This window comes from Tupaia chinensis, unplaced genomic scaffold (assembly GCF_000334495.1).
Source record: "Tupaia chinensis unplaced genomic scaffold, TupChi_1.0 Scaffold000037_17, whole genome shotgun sequence".
In the NCBI taxonomy this organism is placed as follows: Eukaryota; Metazoa; Chordata; class Mammalia; order Scandentia; family Tupaiidae; genus Tupaia; species Tupaia belangeri.
The window spans coordinates 1426052-1448340 of NW_006159475.1; the positions used below are offsets into that span (position 1 = coordinate 1426052).

Consider the following 22289-nt stretch of genomic DNA (forward strand, 5'->3'; position numbering starts at 1 on the left):
GCGGATCCGAGGGGGCGCAGGGGGCCGCGGTGCCGAGGCCGAGCCCTCCGCAGAGCAGCCCGAGCGTCCGCCGCATCCACGGCTTTGGCCGCCTGGCAGCAGCCGAACTTGAACGCCTTTTTTTGAAGAGAGTTTTCTCCGCTCCTCTGGGGGTTAAAACCTCGAAAACCCGCCCTTCTGTATTTGATCCTGTGTGGCCGCTGCCAGTACCTGGCCGTTCCACTCCCCGGCTGAGCTAACCACCTGTTCAGTCGGAGGTGGACTGGAGGCTGCAGTCCTCGCCCTGTTTAACAACCTGGATCTTTGAACTTTTGACACGGCTTTGGAAGGACGTCATGTGTTAGGTAAAGGACAATGGACAGATAATTTCGTCGTCAGATTGCTAGCAAAACGATGACTGTTTTAATGAATGTGGTCATTAACCATTCACTTATCAACTCTTAGCGTTTAAAAGCCTGGGGGGGGGGGAATGTAGTCGTTGCTGAGAGTGCTAGGGATCGTGAATTAGAGATTTTCTTTTGTGAGATCATTTTTAAGTTCCTTTGGACACCTTTGTGTCTGACCATCTATTGATCAGAACAGGTTGACAAGATTTTTTTTTTCTTTTGACTATACAGTCCTCGTTGTGTGTTCAATGTGGATATTTAAAGCTGAGCAGCATAATTATGCTTCTTACTGTGGTGTGTGCTTTTAGTTCTTAAATCCAAATTTCGTTTTTCCTTGTTAAAAGAATGAAGTAACAGTTGAACTTACTGTAATATTTTATCACCATGCTCTTACCAGCACCAGTACTAAACATATGCCACTCAGGAGTTTGAGCCATATGTTAGGCAGAAAGGAATTGAGTTTTATGACTCTGATCTTGTGTTTGGATAAATATTTAGTTTTTGTGTTTTTGCTAAATCTGTAATTCTTGCCATCTTGTAAGTTTTGTTTAAATCGCTGAGAAATGTTCAAAAGAGATGAGTCCCATGCCTTTTTGGTGTTTTCTTGGTGGAATTAATTTTTCTCAAGTAGTGAAATAAAGTGCCCACTGAGACAGGTAGTTGACATAACAGAAAACAGTGACAAAGAAGGATTTTTAAAATATACCTTTTATAGAATGCAATCTAAAAATTTGCTTTTGTCATTTTACTCCACTAATAATTTTTATTATCATTGATAGCATCAGTTACTTAAGGGAAGAGAGAAATACATGATAGGAAAACATTTTTTTAAGTTTTCTATTAAATTTTACATTTAATTTTTTAGCACTATCATACTGTATTTTCTTATGCTTCATTACATTCTCACTCAGTTTTCTGCATCTAGGCTAATTGGAACTTTTTGTAAATTCTAGGCTATCTTTAGCCACCTGTGTGCTTCTGTATTAATTTACTCTTTTTCCCTTTTGTCCAATTCCTCCAAGTTACTGAATATTCAGGAAAAATAAATTCCTGCTTAACAGTAGCCTCAGTCAGGCATAATTGTAAGGGTTATTTCCTTCTCCCAAATTACCGATATACAATACATTTGAAAAAACAGATTCTAGGATTATCTTCCTTTGGTGTCATCACTTCCTCTCTTATTGTGAGTGAGTGAGAGCTGATTTATTTTACCACACATTTAGTGATCACTTTTTACTTGTCAGATTTCTGCAGTGTATTAAGCATGTTTCATTGCTAATTAAGAAAAAATCTCCCCCTCTTCTCTGGTCAGTCAGGCATAGATGAGAGCTGAAGGATTCTGAGAAATTCAGGAAAAAAAGATAAAATGCATGATCAACATTCTCATTTTTTGTTTTGTCCTCTAAAGAAAATGTAATTTATAATCTGTTCATTTGCAGTTTAAATTCAGTAATATTTATGCTTGTTTTAAAACATTTGTATTTTATTAATGTTAATACACTCAAGACTTGTGCATCTTCAATTTTGTCTTTGATTTGTAAATACAATTTGATGAAGTAATTGGGGTTTGTTTTGTTTTTAATTTCATGGTGCATTTTTCCATGAAAATGAGCCTAGATGGTGGTGATATGTAGTAGGAGAAGCTGGTGATATAGTGATTAGAGCTGCTGGATCCTACATGGCCCATTGTGCAGTTTGAGTCCTGGACCTCAAGGCTTCAAAAAAACACCGGGCGCTTGCATATGTGGCCAGAATCCAGAGGAGAATGGAAAAGAAGGGATTGCACTATGGCCATCCCCTCTGGGGGGTGTTTTCTCACTTCCCCCACCCCTGTCCAGCCAGTCCATGAACCCTATAGTGAATTAAAAATTTTTAAAAAATGATATAGTGATAATGCATGTCATTTCCAATTTTATTTAGTCTGATAATCAAACAATAAGTGATTGCTTGCCTCCCTCCCCCCCCATATCTAGCAGACTTCAAATAAATTTACAGTATTATAGGGACCAGCAGTTGGTGTAATGGCTATGTTGCTGGACTCCCATGTAGTCGACTGCAGTTCGAGTCTTGGACCCGGTGGCTTAAACTCACGCTGGGCATGTGTGCATGTTTACCCAGGATCCCAAGAGGAGAATGGAGGAGAAGGGATGGCGGCGTGACCATTTCTCACTTTCTGTCTCTCTTGTCTCTGTCTTTCTGGCAAGTGCACACCCCCTATAGCAAAAACCTCTCAAAAAAAAATATGTACAGTATTATAAATCCAAAGGTTCAGAATACTATGCAGATCTGTTCCATTGAATGTTTTACTGTTTACGTTTACTTATTGCAAAACAAGAAATGTGGCCTCCTTGTGTATCAATTTCAAGAATTTCATGTTAAAAGGAAATTAGTGGCCAATAATGTTGAAAGGCAACTCTGATTCTTACATATATCGTAAGCTTTTATAATTTTCTTAATATTTTGGTTTTATTTTATTTCAGTGTTGTTGTTGTTGTTTTTTTTTAATCTCTGAGCCTTATCTTCTTGTCCTCTCACTATTGTGGTTTTTCTTATCTGTTGTTTGATACATACTTTCTAACTTTGTAGTGTAGACTATGATCTTCCATCACTATGGGTGTCATCTTTTCATATTTCCAATTCACTTATCATGCATTATTAGGCCTCAGGCTATTTTTCTCCAAAATAGAGAAGTGCCCTTGGGAGAGCGCATAGACTCAGAGGATGATGAGATGTTGTTAAGGTCGGGATACTAAACCAGTCGGATGTATTCCTTCCATCAGGTGAATTTATACACTAGTTGAAGAAACTAGACTAAAATGCTGGAAATTATTAACAAAAGGATATAAAATTGTATTATTAAATTGTGTCATACCAAATGTAGTTTGAAGGAAAAGTGCAGCCAGTAAGAGTTATAATAATCCTGAAAGGCATTTAGGAGTCAGACATAAAATTTGGAGAGGATTTAGAAAGCAAAAGGAAAGACATTCCATAAGAGATTGATAGAGTTGGATGTAGTAGCCAGGAGACCATTCTGAAAACTTTCATTGCCAAATACTGGGAGGTAGAAAGGTAGGTTAGGTAGAGATTTTAGCTAAGCCCTAGGACAAATCAGAATAGACAGACATGGATAGGATAATTTGACTGTATTGCTGAGAATCTATCACTGAAAGAACTATACATTTACTTTGACATATTAATAGCTTAAATTTTATGTATAATAGATAGCTTATATTGTGTTTGTTTATATAAGTTTAGATCGAGAGTGGACAAACTTCCTACATAGTGCTAGATGATCAGTACTTTAGACCTTGATATAGGCTTTATTGATTATTCTTTTTTGTTTGTTTATTTGCAGTCTTTTAAAAATGTAAAAACCATTATTAGCTCAAGCACCAAATATAAACAAGTTGACATTGGACTGGATTTGGTCAGTGGGCCTAGTTTGCTGACTGTTGGCTAATGATTAGCTATGTTATCCATATAGCACATTGAGGTGTCCTCTATCATTTTGTCTACATGGTTGTTTGGTGTGTTTTATAATTGTCATTTATACAGCATATTTTTCTTGTACCAAGAGCAAAGGGAATATGCAGAAATAAATACTTTTGTAATTGTTAGTTTGTGACCAGACTTCTAGCAAGAACCTAGAATAAGTCTTAGAACAAGGAAGTGAAAGGAGAAAAAAAAAGCCTTTCAGCCAGGTCTTAAAGCACTAGAAATAGCTATACAGTGGTTTGATTTAGAATCTGTATAGGGTGAGGTACATCAATTATCTCTATTTATTTTACATTTTTTTAAAATGCAGTTGGCATTTTAGAAACCTTAGTAGGGTGGCCTCTTAGTGACGACAGGGGAGCAGGAAGTAGAGAACTTTGTTTTAAGAGTAGTCTAGGTTGTGTTACTGAAGGACAAAGCAGTTGGGCATCTTGCAGTAACTTCAGGAAGAGTCACTGTGTTACTGAACAGTCTAATAACTGGTATTTACATTGATGAGCTTGAATCATCAGGAAAAGGTTATATTGTATGCAGATTAAGGCTGGGAAGAAAAGCCTAGAAATTTAAGAAAAAAATTTCCATTAAGATAAGTTATAGTGATTTAAAGGATATTAGTTATCTTGAAAATTCACTTAGATGAGACATCTCTTCGAAGTTTCTGAATTTATAGATTTGTATTTCTAAGGCAATCCTATTTCCTCCAGCAGATTGTTTCATGTAGCATTACCAGGTGAATGGTGGTGCCTCAGGTTATGGCTGTATGAATCAGTTGCCTAAGGTTACTCTACATTTTGTGGCATCGAGAGACCAAGAATATAGCGTAAAAACATTCTAACATTCCGTAAGCATTACTAAATATGTCTGTAGGTCAGGATTAGTATTAGGTGCTAGGAGAAGTAAAAAGATGGAGAGGTTTAGTAGATAGACTCAGTGGTATTTCTATTTTCTGTTAAAAATACTAAAACCAGCCAAACAAAACCACAAGAACTTAATTTAACTTTTATACTTTCATTTATTACTGCATTTTCCATCCTTTGTAAATGTAGATGCAATCTTAAGTGTTTTTTTGGGGGGTGGGAGTGGGGGTGGGGAGAGTCTTTTGCTATCGGGCACATGCGCTTGCCAGACAGAGAGAGAGAGAGACAAAGAGACAGAAAGCAAGAAATCAACCCCCAGGGGGGATGGCCATGCCACAATCTCTTCTCCTCTCAGAATCTTGGGCACACATGCGCACACACACACACACATGCCCGGCGTGAGTTTAAGCCACTGGGTCTGGGACTCGAGCTGTGGTCGACTACATGGGAGTCCAGCCACATAGCCATTATTCTAACTGCTGGTCCTGCAATCTTAAGTTTTAAGAGTTAAAAGTTAAAAGTCTTTTTGAACTAAATTTCAGCCTTCATAAATTGTTATTTAATGAAATTTCAAATTCTTAAAATTTGCTTTAAGGAAAAATTAGCAATTCACATTCCTTCTCCTCCCTTTTTCAGTGCTTAGAACAGCTTCACCATTCCTCAATAGAAGATAAAGTACCTTGGTTGGTGAGTCAGAAATTTAGATCTCAATTCCAAATTCACCACTCAATTAGCCATATGATTTCAGGGTTTATTTTTGTTTTTGTTTTGTTTTGTTTTTGTCCCCAATCTCAATTTTCTAGTCCTTAAAATGGAGAATAATATTTGTCCTAATTTTCTCACAGATATTGTGAGGACCCAAAGAGTTGCTGGAAACCATTAAAACATTAAATTTCCATAAGTGTTTATATTGCTACTACTATATTGGAAGCAATGCAGTTTTTTTTGTAATAAGACCAGAAATCTTGAGTTCAGATTTTGTCCTCCCAAGTTCTGTAAACATAGGATTTTTCCAGTAAACCTTCAGTTCACTCAAAAGTTTTAACTGCTTTCTTGGCAAAGACAATGCATTAAAAAATACATTCTTACTAATCTTTCAGTACAGTCTATATCTAGTGCCTGTGTCACTTTTTGCAAGAATACTAATCTTCCATTTCAAATAACCTCACATCTTTCCAAAGTAGAGTAATAATATGCAAAAAGTGAATTCCTATTTTTTTTTATTTTAAGTGAAAGACTATTTCTGTGTTTATAGTAATGAGATCTACTTGCTGAACTCTCATTAGATTTTAGACCCTAAACTTGGTCATTAAAAAAAATCTACACAAATCTGCTGTTTGATAGTCCTCCTGTGTTACAGATGAAACTATGCTTCTAATTGACTTTCTTATTTCTCTCTCTCTTACTTTGTGAGATCCCTTATGTACTCATTGCTAGACATACAAAGTAAGTACACTTTGAAATAAATCTTGACGTAAAAAAATCTTCTAAATTTGGTATATTAGATTGTACATGTTAATCAGCCTCTATTGGAAATGCTGAAAGGAAATTTTTATTTTCCTTTTCAGAATCCACATTTTTTTGAGAGGTTTTTGCTATAGGGCACGTGCGCTCGCCAGAAAGAGACAGAGACAGAAATTGAAAAATCACCCCCAGGCGGGATGGCCACCCTGCAATCCCTTCTCCATTCTCCTCTCGGGATCCTGGGCATGCACATGCACCTGGCGTGAGTTTATGCCACCACGTCCGGGACTCGAACTGCTGTCGACTACCTGGGAGTCCAGCGACATAGCCATTATGCCAACTGCTGGCCCCCAGAATTCACATTTTAATATAGGTTGAGTATCCATTACCTGAAATACTTGAGACCAGAAGTGTTTAAGATTTTAGGTATTTTTGCAGTTTGGAATATTTGTATATACATAATGAGATTTTATTTTAAGTGAAAGACTATTTCTGTGTTTATAGTAATGAGATCTACTTGCTGAACTCTCATTAGATTTTAGACCCTAAACTTGGTCATTAAAAAAAATCTACACAAATCTGCTGTTTGATAGTCCTCCTGTGTTACAGATGAAACTATGCTTCTAATTGACTTTCTTATTTCTCTCTCTCTTACTTTGTGAGATCCCTTATGTACTCATTGCTAGACATACAAAGTAAGTACACTTTGAAATAAATCTTGACGTAAAAAAATCTTCTAAATTTGGTATATTAGATTGTACATGTTAATCAGCCTCTATTGGAAATGCTGAAAGGAAATTTTTATTTTCCTTTTCAGAATCCACATTTTTTTGAGAGGTTTTTGCTATAGGGCACGTGCGCTCGCCAGAAAGAGACAGAGACAGAAATTGAAAAATCACCCCCAGGCGGGATGGCCACCCTGCAATCCCTTCTCCATTCTCCTCTCGGGATCCTGGGCATGCACATGCAACTGGCGTGAGTTTAAGCAACCACGTCCGGGACTCGAACTGCTGTCGACTACCTGGGAGTCCAGCGACATAGCCATTATGCCAACTGCTGGCCCCCAGAATTCACATTTTAATATAGGTTGAGTATCCATTACCTGAAATACTTGAGACCAGAAGTGTTTAAGATTTTAGGTATTTTTGCAGTTTGGAATATTTGTATATACATAATGAGAAATCTTGGGATGGCATCCATGTCTAAATACTGAATTCATTTATGTTTCATATACATCTTCTACACACAGCCTGAACTTAGTCTTAGACAATATTACTGTACTGTAATATTTATACAACATTATAATATTGTATTTCTACAATATTACTGTTATTTTTTTCAAATGTAATCCATCATATGAGGTCAGGTGTGGAATTTTCCACTTGTAGCAGCATATTGGTGCTCAGGTTTTGGATTTGAAATATTTCAGATTTCATATTTTAGATTAGGAGTGTTCAACCTATAAAACCTTTATGATATAATACATAATAACAAAACATAGAGTTTGGTTTTGGAGATTACGATAATTTCTTGTAAGCACCTCATCTTCTAATTGTATAGCCTTGATTTATGTGTTTTTCCTGTGTCTTTTTTTGAATTTTATTTATTTCATGAGGGAGGGAGATGGGGGGGAGCATACATGTATACCCTGAATAGGGCCTTGACATGTGATCCTACTCCTAGCCTTAGCCAGCCTGGACCATGGGCATGGGGTGTGCCCTGGGAGACCTCAGAACATGAACCCAGGACCGTCTCATATGGCTTGAGTATCATGGAGCATTGTGTTATTACTGTGCCACCGCAGCTGGCCACCTGTGTAATTTTTAATAGCATCTCTTCCTTGCAAAAGCTTTTGAGTTGGTATCTGAAGTCATTGGTGCTTTTAGAAGTAGTAATTTCAGTATTAGGTTAGGTCTGTGGCTGTATTAAAATGAGTTAAAGAAGTAAACATTGTACTAGTGATTCTTAATTTTTATAACCATGCCTACTGACTGAGAGAGAGAGAGGGTTTTGTTGTTTTGTTTTGTTTTGTTTTGTTTTTTGGGGTTTTTGGGGGGGTGTTTTTTGTTTGTTTGTTTGTTTGTTTTTTGCTACAGGGTGTGTGCACTCACTGGAGAGAGACAGACAAGAGAGGTGAGAAGCCCCGGGGGAGGATGCCCATGCCACAGTCCCTTCTCCATTCTCCTGTCAGAGTTTTGGACATACACACACATGTGTCTAGCATGTTTTCAAGCTACCAAGTCTAGATTCTAATCATTCTGCTTTTGGGATCCAGAGCCTTAAACTCTATGCCAGCTGCTAGCCCCCAATCAAGAGAATTTTGGTGCACTTTATTTTCTGAGTTTCTATTATAAAAGCATTCTTATTTTTAAAATATAAAATTATAATTTAGAATATAACAGAAGTCGCTTTGGAGTCCCATTGCCTAGATATTTTGAAACCTATTTCCCCATATTAGAACCTAATATTTTAGTAAAGTTGATAAAAGAGATCAGGAAAGAAGTCAGCAGCGTGGAGTAAAAAAAATGAGTAAAAAAAAATGTTTTCTTGTTTTTGTTATTGGTTTTTTTCTCCTTTTTTTTTTTTTTTAAGTTTTGCTGTAGGGTGCATGTGCTCTCTGGAGAGAAGGTGAGAAATCACTCCCCAGGAGAATGACCATGCTACAGTCCCTTCTCTTGGTATTTTAGGTGCACATGCTTGGTGTGTTTTCCAGACCACAAGGTCTGGGACTCAAACTATGTAGTCGGCTGTGTGAGATCCAGCCACTTTAACTGTGCCACCAGCTGGCCCAAGAAGGATTTAAAAAACAACAACAACAAAAAAAAAAACAAGATGGGAGAAAACAAATATGTTTAGAAACTACCCAGGCATAGTTACAGATTTACAAGAATCTGACCATCTTGCATAGTACTACGTTAAAATACCAAGTTCTACTGACAAATCTATCTCCTAGAAAATAAAGAAGAGTTTATTTTTTATAATATGAGAAATTCTCTATTCAGAAGAAATTAATGAAGGAAGCATGTTAAATATGGTAAAGTTATGGTAGTACAGTAGCTTTTACATAGGAATTCAAACCCATCTGTTGTGAATTTAGATGCTAACGTGTTACTGTGGCTGAAAAACATTCCAAAACTCATTAGGGCCCAGCCTCTTTGGTGCCGACAGTAGTGTATGGACTGCAGAGCTGGAAGCCACATGCCAGCCACTGTTCAGGTCCCTGGCCCACTCTGCCTGAAAACACATCAGGTATATGTGCACATCCCCAAGATCCTGGTGGACTGGAGGAAGGGGGTTGCAGAAAGACCAAGCCCAGTGGGCAGTGCTTCTCTCTCCTCCCCTCTGTTCACCTTTCCTCTCTCTCTGTCTCTCTCTCAAAACCAAAAAATTTTGGCTTAATTTTCTATCTAAAGTGATTTTGATAGATGTGACCAAGAATTTGAAGTTCTAAAAGAGCAAAGTAGACAACTTATAATGTAATAATTAACACTTCTGAAAAGCATGATAAAATATTAGTAGATGAAAAAATAATTGTTTTGGTTGTGATTACATTTTGGCTCTAAAGATAGTCCAAATGCTCTGGAGATACCAAACATCTAGAGCTGTGTATAATATTTAAGAAGATATTACTTAAAAAATCAGTTGGTCTTTTGTGCATACTCTGTGCACAAAATGTTTAATGGATTGGGGTTGATTTCTTGGAGTCAGTTCCTACTCTCTCATTTCCAGTTTTCTGACAACAAGTATCTTTGTGCTATCTTTCTCATAAAAGATTTTAGAAGTCATTACAACCAGATTTCATGTTAGTATTAAGGTGTGATTTCTTAGTTGGGGAATGGGAGCAATATTTTCTGAATGCTCCATGAAAATTAACTCATATTTAGTGTTTCTGTATCTAACTAAGGAGGGTAATGGCTCTCAAGCCATACCCCTCTCCCCTTTTTAACCTCTGTTCACTTAGTGGGATTAATGATTAAGGCTGGCTGCATTCTACCCCTTCCACCTTTACAGTGGATAAGAAATTAGAGAAGAATAAGATATAGAAGCTGTAGTAACTTGTTGCTAAAGATCTGTATAAATTATTGTTTCCTTGATAAGACTATGTAGATGTATTGGGTCATCAGAAAAGTCATGAGGTATTTTTGCATAGGAAAACATAGAAACATACGTAATGACTTTTCTGAAAACCATATATAAAATGTCCATGGTACAGCACATCCAGTAGCGGGGATGCGAGGGTACCCAGTAAGTGCCAGCATACTCTCCCTCACTTAAGGAGTGAGATGAAGCTGGCTGACCAAGAAATCTAAGGCAACTAGAGTTTGCAGACTGGAGTACTAGAAAGTAGTGAGCAAGAGCAGCACAGATAAAGGACTTCAAAGATCTGGAGAAGGTTTCTCCTTAAGTATTCAGCAGACTACCAAAATACACATACGTGAAAGGAAACTACCCCGGGCTAGGCAAAGAGTCACCTGAAAGTATTGTATAGAAAGAACAGTATCCAAGCTCACACAGGGCCAAAAAGAAGTGCCTGTTTTCACCTGCCAGAATATAAAGCCTTATAATTCAAAGAGCATTTGTAGAGTATTCTAAAGGGTTTTACCTCAATAGTGGAGAAAAATTAAACTAGACCAAATGCAACTCTGGTTCTACCTAATGCATCTTTAAAGCAGGTCCCAAAAGGAACAAACTATTTCCTACTCAGTTAGCTACATCTCAGGACAAAAGTTCAAGATTATTTATACAAATGCACATAATCTGAAAACCAACAAGGGAAGGTTCACAGTATCTTAAATTTCACCAAAATCACTTAAGTCTGCAAAGCAGGAAAATATAAATGATAATGAAAAAAATCAGTAATAATTGAAAAACCAATCTTAAAACTGGCGCAAAAATGACACAGATGAACTAATAAAACAGTTAAAACTTTTGGAGAAGCCAAAGGAAAGATTGAACACGCTAAGTGTAGAGGTATCTTCTGATTAAAATTATAATCTCAGAGATAAGACAGGCTACATGACATTAACGGCACATTAAACATAGCCAGAGAGATTAGTGCGGGACCAGCCAGTGGTGCAGCAGTAAAGCAGTGCTCTGATGCTGGACCCACATGGGAAGGCCCTGGTTTCATTCTGAGTCCTCCCTGTGCATGTCAGGTAAATATGTGTGCCTGTGACTCAGCTGAGGTTATGAGGGTGGAGCTCACTGAAGTATTCTTATAAGGAAAAGAGACCCAGAGCTTCCTTTTTGCCTTATGTGAATTTGCAGAGAGAAGACATGTGAAAGCCAGGAAGAGGGCCCTTGCCAAGAACCTAGTCTGCCAGCACCTTTATCTTGGACTTCATTTTTTCTTTATGATTTATGAAAAATACTTTATACTCTGTTTAAGAAATCTTTCTCTGTTTCGAGGTTATGAAGATATACTTTTTCATACAAAAAACTTTTTGTTTTACCTTTTACATACATTGTAATGTATCTAGCATTTAAAAAATATGTATTGTTGAGTTTGACCCTAAGTTTGCAGACTTAAAAATTACAAGAATAATAAAACAATATCTAGCCTTTCTTCATCCAGATTCTCCAAACATTAGTATCTTACTACATTATTACTACATAGTTAAATGTTGATATAAATAGACAAGTGATATTCTGGTGCTGTCATGTACTTGTATAGGAAGTTGGTTGTTAAAAATTCAGAAATTTACAAGTCATTTGTTAAACCATTGTTAGCTTGAAATGGGCCGTTCTGGGGTATTTATTCCTTAGCTATTAACAAATGCTACATATAATCTCTATCCTGTTTACATATGTTAAATACTACATTATAAAAAACAAAAATAGATACTTAGCTAAAACCAAGAGGCTGTTCAGGGTGGCAAAATAAGATGAGAATATAGAATAAGTAGTAATAAGATCAGAAGAAATTGAAAGAAGCAGCTGGCAATATTCTCCACACAAGGAATGAAAAGAATTTCTAGGTTTCTAAATGCAACATTTGAGTTATAGGGCTGAAATTTCCTATTCATAAACTTAAGTAGAATCAGCTACTTTGCATATAGTGTAAAGGATATGAAGATGCAAGAAACTAATCATAATAGAAACTTTGGCATAATAAAACTTTGGTAGTTTTAAAAAGAATAAAATTAGGGCCACCAGGTGGCATACTGATTAAGGCATTAGACTCCCACATGACTGACTGTGGTTCGAGTCCTGGACCCATAGGCTTGAAACTCATGCTGGTTGCATGTGCGTGCATGTCCAAAATCCCAAGAGGAGATTGGAGGAAAAGGGATTGTATGTGGCTATCCCCTCTGGGGGACGATTTCTTGCTTCCTCTCTCTCTCTCTGTTTCTTTAGTGAGCACATGTGTCCTATAGCAAAAATCTCCCTAAAAAGAATCAAATTAAAGATACTAACAAGTGGAATGTTAATATTAAGACATAGAATAGACTCCATAACATCCCTAATAACACTAATATTAGAATCAAGTTGATGATTCAAAAGAATGCTACATATCTATTTTATCTTATTACTATTTTTCTTTTTAGGTTTTTGCTAGAGAGAGACAAAGAGAGGGAAAGTGAGAAATCACTCCTGAGTGGGGATGGTTACACCGCAGTCCCTTCTCAGTTCTCTTCCTGGGACTTTGGGCACACATGCACATGCCTCCAGTATGATTTTTCAAGCCACTGGGTCCAGGACTTGAACCACAGTCAGCCATATGGGAGAGTCCAGCACCTTAACCACCACGCTACCTGCTGACCCCACTGTATATCTATTTTCAAACTTCCAGTTTATCTCTTAAAACCAAAAACAGGAACTCCTCACTTCCAATCGAGTTCCGTTCCTCTGACTAGATTTTTAAGCAAAGTGATTAATAAGTGAAGAACTCAAAGGCAGATGTCTAGTGGTACTTTATGATCCATAGGATATGTTTTTCAATAGATATGACATGACACTACACTAGGATAATGTAATTCTGTTTATACAAAAGCATACATTAAATAAAGACCAGAAAGGCACACTACAACACAATAATATAAATCTAATATGATTGTTCTTTTTTATTCTATATACTACTATGGGTGCACAATAAAGTACACATTTATAAACAAAATATATAGTTTTTACATGACTATGAGCACTTCATGTAGTGAATACTGTATGACTGCAGGCACGAGACAAAGGAGATTCCCCTAGCTGGAGGGTCATAAGTCCAGTGGTTGTTAGGTAGGTCTTTAAGGGAGGAGAGGCTGTGTGGTTGTGTTCTCAGTGTTATATTTGAAAGTTTAAGGAATAATGGTGGTCTGCAGTTTTAGTTAAACTTATATAAAATATTACAAATAGAATACAATGAAAAAATTAAAATGGTTCAGTTTTTATTGAGAAAATGCTTATTGAGAAGAATAAATTATTTATGAACTCTCTCTTGTTAATCCTAAATTAACTTCCTAGAAATGTTTCTTCTTATGCTAAGTTATGTGACATGCAAGTGGGAGATGATACATTGACTCCCATTTTACAATCTTCATATATTCCACTGAGAAAGATTATTTGACATGACTTAAAGTCCCCAAGGTTGGCCCATAGCATAGTGCTTAACCACTGTGCACAGAGAGCCAAATCCCACGTGGCTAGCTGTAGTTTGAATCTCAGCTGTAGTGGCTTGAGAAACACTGCAGGCATGTGTGAGTGTGTTCCTGAGATTCTGATGGGATGGAGAAATGGAGGAGTAAGGATTGTGACATGGCCACGGTGTTCCTTTGTGGGGGAGGAATTCTTTCTCTCTAGCAAGTGCACAAGCCATCTGGCAATTTAAAAAAAAAAAAGAAAGTACTGGACTAACTGATAGCATGTTGGTTAAGGCAACAGGCTCCCATATGACCAGCTTGGAAAACATATTGGGCATGTGTGTGTGCAAGTGTGCCCAAAATCCTTACATAAGAGATGGAGAAGGGATTTTGTAACCATCCCTCCTGATGGATGCTTTTTCACTTTCTCTCTCTCTCTCCCACTTTTCATCTCTTTCTGGTGAGCACATGTGCCCTATAACAAATAAAAAATAAATTTAAAAAGTTTTTTTAAAAAGCATTTAGTGATTTTGGAGGGGGAAGAACTTAAATAATTTAAAAATATAGATTATGCCTAAAGTTAGATTTGCCCATGTATGTAAACATCATGTTTAAATGACATGCATTTTCATAATACAGTATAAAATGCTCCATATTGTGGTCTTAAGTATAAATCTTTAAATAGATACCTGTTTTGAACTTCTTTAAACATCTTAAAGCATTTTTATATATATGAAAGAAAAATTGTTTTTAAGTTAAATCAACTTGTGTAAGAGTTTCTGCAAAGATTCAAGATTTTCAAATAAAAACATGAATTTAATCAATCTCTTATAAAAGTTAAATGTCTTGATACTTACTACTGAATTGTGCAGTGCTGCAAGCATCCAAAAATGTTTGCAATTTTGTTTTTCAGTATTAGTGAAATTTATGATTATATTCACTCTGTTCATCTTGAAATGTGATTTACTGATGTTTTATTAGTTGATGTTCTGTGTGGTTGACTGATATTGGTTACTTAAACACCTCATTTTTGGGGTTTTTGTTTTTGTTGTATTTTGTTTTTGCTATAGGGTGGGTGTATTTACCAGAGAGATAAACAGGAGTGAACAAAAGAGGCAAAGTGAGAAGTAACGCCCTGGGGGATTGTTCACATTGCAATCCCTTTTCCATCTCTCCTCTTGGGATTTTGGGCACACATGCATATGCACCCGAGATGTTTTTCAAGCCACTGAATCTGGGACCTGAACGAGGGAGTCCACCACGTGGGATCCAGTCAGCTTAACCACCACACCACTGACTGGCCCATCGCTTTTCTTTTTATACAACTGGTACTAAATGTACTGCTAAAGATTTTTTAATATGTGTGTTTTTATCACTGAAATGATTTGGTTTATTGTAAAGTAGGTATCACTTAACAGAATGGATGAATAGTATAAGAGCTTAAAAACTTTAAAGTTCTTATTCTAATCTTGAGCAAAGTTTCCTACTATTTTACTTCTTCTGGGGAATCAATGAAAAATCAAAATTCTACGTACATTGGGTTATTGTAAAAGTCATGACACATTTTTTTCATAGGAAAAAAAAAAAACATAGAAAGATTTTTCTGCAACTCAGTAGTTCCTGGAGACAGAGATGGATAGGGTCTTCATAATTGTGTTGTCTGCTTGTAGACAAAAATAAGTGGTAGAATTGGTTCACTCAATGATTGTACTTTAGTGCCTATCCTAGTGTTTAGATTAAGCAGTGGTAGTTAAACTAATATTATATAAAGAGAGAAAGGGCAGAGCACAGACATTGAATTTAAATAGATGCTACTGATATATTAGATTTAATATATTAGATTTAATAGTTTGATTACTTTGACAGAGTTAGTTGGTTACGTTGTAAGAAATATATTTCCTTAAATGACCTATTGACTGAAAAAAAGTAGTCAGCAGCGTATTGTAGAATTTCCTTTCACGAGAATATCTCTTTAGGCTAAATGACAAATCTCGAATATACTATATTTATATTTTAAGAATGCACACACAAGTGTCTGTCTGTTTTTGTTTTCAGAGTTGGAGAACTGTCTTGTATATTAATGTCTTATTGATAATGGCAGAACATCCACCACTACTGGATACAACCCAGATTTTAAGTAGTGACATTTCTCTACTATCTGCCCCGATTGTAAGTGCAGATGGAACACAACAGGTAAGAAAACTGAACTTCTTGTTTTCTTTTGTCTGCTACACAGATATTTCTTTCAGAACGATGCAAAATTTAAAATAAAATTAAACTTCACAGTAGTAAGCTACCATTAATTCATGTTTTAAACTCCAGTTCAAATGGTCTTTTGGTTTATTATAAGATGATAAAATAATGAGACTTTCTGAAGTTGCTCTAAAACGTCTTACTAATTAATTGTCAGATTTCTTCTGTATGTATTTAATTGCCACTAAAGTTGTTTTTGTTCTCCTTTAGGAAAAACAATGTACTCTCCCTGAATATTTTTTTAACTAAGTTTAACCTTGTACCTTACTGAGTATAAATTATTACTTGAAATCATTGTGAAACTGACTTAATTATGTAATGAGATAATTACTTATATTATATAAAATTTAAAATATAACTTATTTTTTCCCTACCCCCCTCACCTCACCAGACCCTCCATTCCAAAAATAAATATATAATTTCTAAAAAACTAAGTTTTTTCTCCCAGCCCAGAATTTTAAAAATTTAGCTCTGTGGTTGACTCATAATTCTCCTAGTAATCCCAAGGGGATGAGAATCCCTTTTAGATAGTTATTTATTATGTGTCAGACAATGTGCTTTGCTTTCACAGCTACCCTAAATGGTAGATATTCTAATATAGTAGGTGAGGAAACAAAGACTTAGAACATAAAAATTGATATTATATAAATGAGGAAAAGGAACAGTTTGGGTGCTCTTTATGTAACATACATTGTGTTAAAAAGGTTGTGATCTCATGTAATTCTTTCAACAAACCTGTGAGGTAGGTACTTTTGTCCTTTGCAGATGAAAAAAAGTGTTTTAGAAAGATAAATAACACAAAGATAAAGAACACAAAGCTTGTGCTCCTCTTAACCATTATTCACACTGCTTCCCTGGGAAATTAAATTAAAATAAGTTATATTTTGTTATTTTACAAATTTATTATCTATGGTGGACAGTTATGATTTGCTTAAAAGAGACTACTTTGTTAACCATGCTATTAAAAAATCATTGGCAGTTGGCTTAGGTTCTAAACCTTGATTTTCTGTAAACATGGTATAAAAAGTGTTTTAATTTCACATGTGCTCAGATAGCTTTTAGCAGCACCTTCATCTCACAAACTTGATTTTTGTGGTCAAATTTAAATCTATTAAGATTTATTCCTCCGTGGGACCAGCACATGGCATAATGGCTACGTCACTGGACTCCCACGTAGTCAGCCACAGTTCGAGTCCTGGACCCGGTGGCTTAAACACACTTCAGGTGCATGTGTGTGCATGCCCAAAATCCCTAGAGGAAAATGGAGGGGAAGGAATTGCAGTGTGGCCATTCCCCCAGGGAGTGATTTCTTGTTTTCTGTCTCTCTGTCTTTCTCTGTCTTTCTGGCAAGCGCACACGCCTTATAGCAAAAACCTCTCCAAAAAATAATAATAATAATAAAGTAAAAAAATAAAAAAGCCCCCCCCCCCCCCGCCCATAGCAAGAATAGATGCGGCAGGTATTCATTTATTTTATGAGTTTCTTGAGTGTCTTCAGTTATCATTTTGTTGCCTCAGGCCAGTCATTGGTTTCAAGTTTGGTAGTCTAATAGATAAAAGATTCTATTAAGTTGTTAATTACAGTATATTGATGTAGTTGCTGTAGTTTTGTATTTCTGTCAAGGGCAGACTGAAACAATACCAACACACTCTCAAGATTTATTTCTGTCCTTTTTTCAAAAAATAGATTGTGTTGGCAGAATTTTTTTGTAATCTTGAGGGCACCAAGGCTATCATACAGCGGTAATGGTGTTGGATACAGAGAAATGGTCTGGGAATAGAGGAACCTACTAGAGACAGATTTAAAGGGCCAAATGGGGTCAAGAGTCTATAGGACAGATTTTTTTGGTAGACTAAGAAAAAAAAAAACAGGTTTCAGGAGGTGGAGTAAATCCTTGAATTCTAACTCACCCAGTGTCGAATGCCTTATAGTTTGATAGAGAGCTAAAGATTAGTGGAAAGAGTCCTGGAGTCAGGTGATAGACTTGGATGGCCTAAGTTGTTTAACTTATCTGAATATGTTTGCTTCTTTAGAAAATAGAGATAATATTTTCTTAAAGTAGCTATAGCTATAAGGGAAAAATGAGCCTGAAGGAGCTCAGTAAATGTTTACTGAATCTAAACTGAATATTCAATAAATGTTTAAAAAAGACTGGAGAAACTGGGGCCAGCAGATGGCATAATGGTTATGTCGCTGGACTCCCACATAATTGACTGTGGTTTGAGTCCTGGAACTGCTGGTGGCTTAAACCCCATGATGGGCGCATGCACTTATATTCCCAGGATCTCTAGAAGAGAATGGAAAAGGGATTGTGGTGTAGCCATTCCCCCTGGGGGATGATTTATCACTTCTGTCTCTCTGTTTCTCTCTGTATCTCCAGCAAGCACATGTGCCCTATAGCAAAAAATCTCTCAAAAAAAAAAAAAAAAAAAAAGAAAGAAAGAAAGAAAAGAAAAAAAAAGACTGGAGAAACTGTATGCCAGTCAGGATTTAAATAATTAGCAATAGCTATACTAAGCAGTGGATCAGAAAACTAGAAAGACAATTATGAGGTATATATACTAAAGTGTAAGCCTAAACAAATGGACCAATAGCTGTAGAATCTAAGGAACTAAACAAAATTAAGTGATAGTGGTGGGAGGCAATAAACTTGACAGACATTTCTTTCTTCTAACTTAGGAATTTACTGGTATGCCAAGTTAGAGTTTGCTTTATGCAGAAAAGACACCACTTGGTTAGTGGCTGGAGTAAATAAAGCAACAAACAAAAAGGGAGTTCCTGGCAGCAGAAAGCATCAGGCACAAACATGATGTCAAAAATTCAGGGTAATTAAAAAAAAAAAAATTCAGGGTAATTTATTTTATCCCTTGTCTTGACTTTCTTGTGAATATTATACTATATGGCATCATTTGTGTTCCACCTCTTGGGATCAAATTAATTTTCTTTTAGTTGTCTGTTAAGATAACCTATCTCTGGTGGTATAGCAGTAAAATACAACACTGTTAAACAGTCCCACATGGGAGGATTCCCCGTTCTAGTCCAGAGACCTCTCTAAATATGCCAGCACACATTTGCTCGTGATCCAGTGCTGGCTGAAGAACGGGAATGGAATGTATTGCAGTTTTGAGACCCTGTTGAGCTTGTTTTCTCTCCTCTTTCTCTCCTCCCTGGCACATCTCTCTCACTTATGGAAGAAAGAAGTAAACTTCTTAAAAAAAAATTTAAAAAAGGATTTCCTGTCTCTTCATAAACACTTTCTGGTTTTATACAGTAAACATTTTTGTTTCTGCACACACACTGGGTCTTTGGCTTATAAATTATACCAGAGGGACTCCCTCCTGGCATCACTGTTAGTGTTACTTTAAGAGAAGCTGTAATAGACAGTTATTATTCATTTTGACTGGCAGCATCTATAACTTTTTGTGTGTTTATGGCATCATTATCCCCTCCTTTTTAATAGAGAATTTTTTATTATGGTGTGATACTGCATTGTATGATTAAAGGAATTACTGGTTACTTCTAGTTTTTGGCAATTAAAAATAAAAACCATTTTAAACATTCATATGAAGATCAGCGTATGGTGTAATGGTTACATGACTAGACTCATACATAGTTGACCATGGTTTGAGTCCCAGACCCGGTGACTTAAAACATGCCAGACATGTGTGCATGCATGCCCAAGATCCCGAGAGGAAAATAGAGAAGGGAGAAGGTGTTGCCATCCCCGCAGGGCGTGATTTCTCACTTTTTGTCTTTTTGTATCTGTCTCTCTGGTGAGTGCATGTGCTCTATAACAAAAAAAGTTAATCTGCAGATTAGGAGGTAGATGTAAGTCTTATCCCCATGTGGGAATACCTAGAAATCATGTTTGCTGGGTTGAATGGTAAGACTATGTTTTGCTTTGTAAGAAACTATCAAACCTAAACTCCAAAGCAGCCATACCATTTGCATTCTCAGTCACATAATTAATTTGAGAATATATCCTTTTGTGATAGAGAAAGTAAAGCACATATGAGTGTTTATGATGCCCTCTTAGAACCTCCAGATCAGCTTTAGGGAATGTCAACTTCAAGCACAAATGGAATGCCCAGCTCTATTCACAATGTCACTATCAAAAGAAAAGTTAAGACATTTTGGTTTCTTGCATAGTTCAGTACTTTCCTAGTTTAATTTTTACCTTTTCTGATTTCTACTCATTTTCCTTCCAGAAAGATTGAATGCATTGTAAACTTTTAAGATTTTTGAAACTCAGCCTATTACGCTTCTTTATCAGAATCTTTATTTCATTCATTTTTTTAAAGAATTATTTATTATTATTATTTAAAACATGTACACTTACCAAAGAGAGACAGAAGGAGGGAAAGTGAGAAAGCAAGCCACTAGCTTCAGAACTCTAACTGTGGTTAGCCAAATGGAAGTCCAGTGCCTCAGCCAATACACCACCTGCTAGTCCACTTCATTTATGTTTTTTAAATTAATGTTTTGTTTTGGAGATTTTTGCCTGAGGGCATGTGCATTTGCCAGAGAGACAGACAGACAATGAGAGGGAAAGTGAGAGAGCATCCCACAAGGAGATGGCCACACTATAATCCCTTCTCATCCATTCTTCTTCCAGGATCTTGGACACACACACACGTGCTGGGCGTGATTTTAAAGCCACAGGTCTGGGACTAAAACTACATTCAGCCATGTGGGAGTCCAGTGACGTAACCGCTACACCATCTGCTGTCCCCCAAATTAATGTTTTGTAGCTTACCTGTCTCATCTGTATTCATGGGATGTTTTAAAAGTATATTTTATTTTGGGACCAGCAGTTGGTGTAATGGCTATGTCGCTGGACTCCCATGTAGTCAGCCGTGGTTCATGTCCCTGACCCGGTGGCTTAAAACTCACACTGGGCACGTGTGCGTGCATGCCCAAGATCCCGAGAGGAGAATGGAAGAGAAGGGATTGCGGCGTGGCCATCCTCCCTGGTGGTTGATTTCTTGCTTTCTATCTCTCTGTCTGTCTCTGTCTGTCTGGCGAGCGCACGCGTCCTATAGCTAAAACCTCGCCCCCCCCAAAAAAAGTATATTTTATTTCTTTTGCAAGAAAGAGAGGAAGAAGGGAGAAACAGACAGGTACCTTTGACAGAGTCTTACCAAACCATGATCCTCCCTGTAGCCAGCCAGGATCAGGCCTCCTGTATGGGTCAGGCATTGCATAGCAGTGCCTACTACCTACTCTACCGTGACTGGGCCCCCATGGAATTTTAGTTTATGGAATTGACTTAAGAAATGATACAAAGAGACTAATGCTATGAAAAAATTTTTGTTCTTTTTCTTCCTTATTTTTTGTTCCAGATTTTTGCCATAGGGCATGTACACACACCAGAGAGTGACACACACAGAGAGAGAGAAGGTCCGAAATCACCTCAGGGGGGATGGCCATGCTTCGTTCTTTTCTTCCCTATTCTCGGGATTTGGGGCATGCACACATGCACACTGATTTGTTTTCCATGCCACTGGATCCAGGAGTCAAACCAGAGTCAGCCATGCGAAATCCAGTACCTTAACCACTGTGCCACCTTCTGGCTCCATGGAAAGTTTTTATTACTTATATTTTCTAAAGATAGAGCCATGCCATACAGGAGAACCATCAGGTTTTGGTCAGAAGGCAGAATCAGGAGCAAGGAGAAGTTTAGGCCAGAGCCTTTATTGGGGTTTCTCCAAGAAAGACAAGGAGGGCAGAGGAAATGGTTTAGTACTGAGTAATTTTAATAACGCTAATGGGTTTGGGACCTATAGTGTTGGTTTCTAGTTGCCTGGTGTCTGGCCCTGGGATAATTTAGGACAAGGGAAATACTTAGTGTGTAAATTAAGTATGGAGGTTGTGTCTGTAAACCTGAGATTAATTGATTTGTATATGAGAAGTGTGCTCCTGGCTGAGCTCTTCATTATCTGTACAAATTGGCTGTCCCTATGAGGAACAGTTTCTCCCTGCCCAGTGAGGCCACAAGTGACAGAAAATAAGAAAATATAGTTTATATAATTAGCTCTGTAATGAATGGGTATCAAATAGACAAATACAGAATCTAAGAAAATGCAGAACATGCCTTCAGCTTACTCTTTTTAAAACCTTTTTAAAATTGTGAATTTTATTTATAGAAAGGCACATAAAACAAGCTTAATATTACAGTGTGTGATTGTAAGGCACAAATCTTTTTTTTTTGGAGAGGTTTTTTTTTTTTTTTTTTTTTTTTTTTTTTTACGGGGGTGGGGCCT

General features: G+C 36.8%; 1 protein-coding gene across 4 annotated transcripts in view; it reads left to right on the forward strand.

Annotated features, from left to right (window-relative positions):
• FNDC3A (fibronectin type III domain containing 3A) overlaps positions 1–22289 on the forward strand; it is a 212450-nt gene that overhangs the window by 1121 nt on the left and 189040 nt on the right. Inside the window, exons 1-3 of one of the 4 annotated variants that reach the window (XM_027771818.1) lie at positions 60–344; positions 5375–5425; positions 15829–15966. In XM_027771818.1, the coding sequence (XP_027627619.1) occupies positions 15868–15966 (99 nt within the window). In that variant the 5' untranslated portion in view covers positions 60–344; positions 5375–5425; positions 15829–15867. Of the gene's footprint in view, positions 1–59; positions 345–5374; positions 5426–15828; positions 15967–22289 lie in introns of those variants that run through there. The other 3 variants (XM_027771816.1, XM_027771819.1, XM_027771814.1) reach the window with 3 other exon arrangements.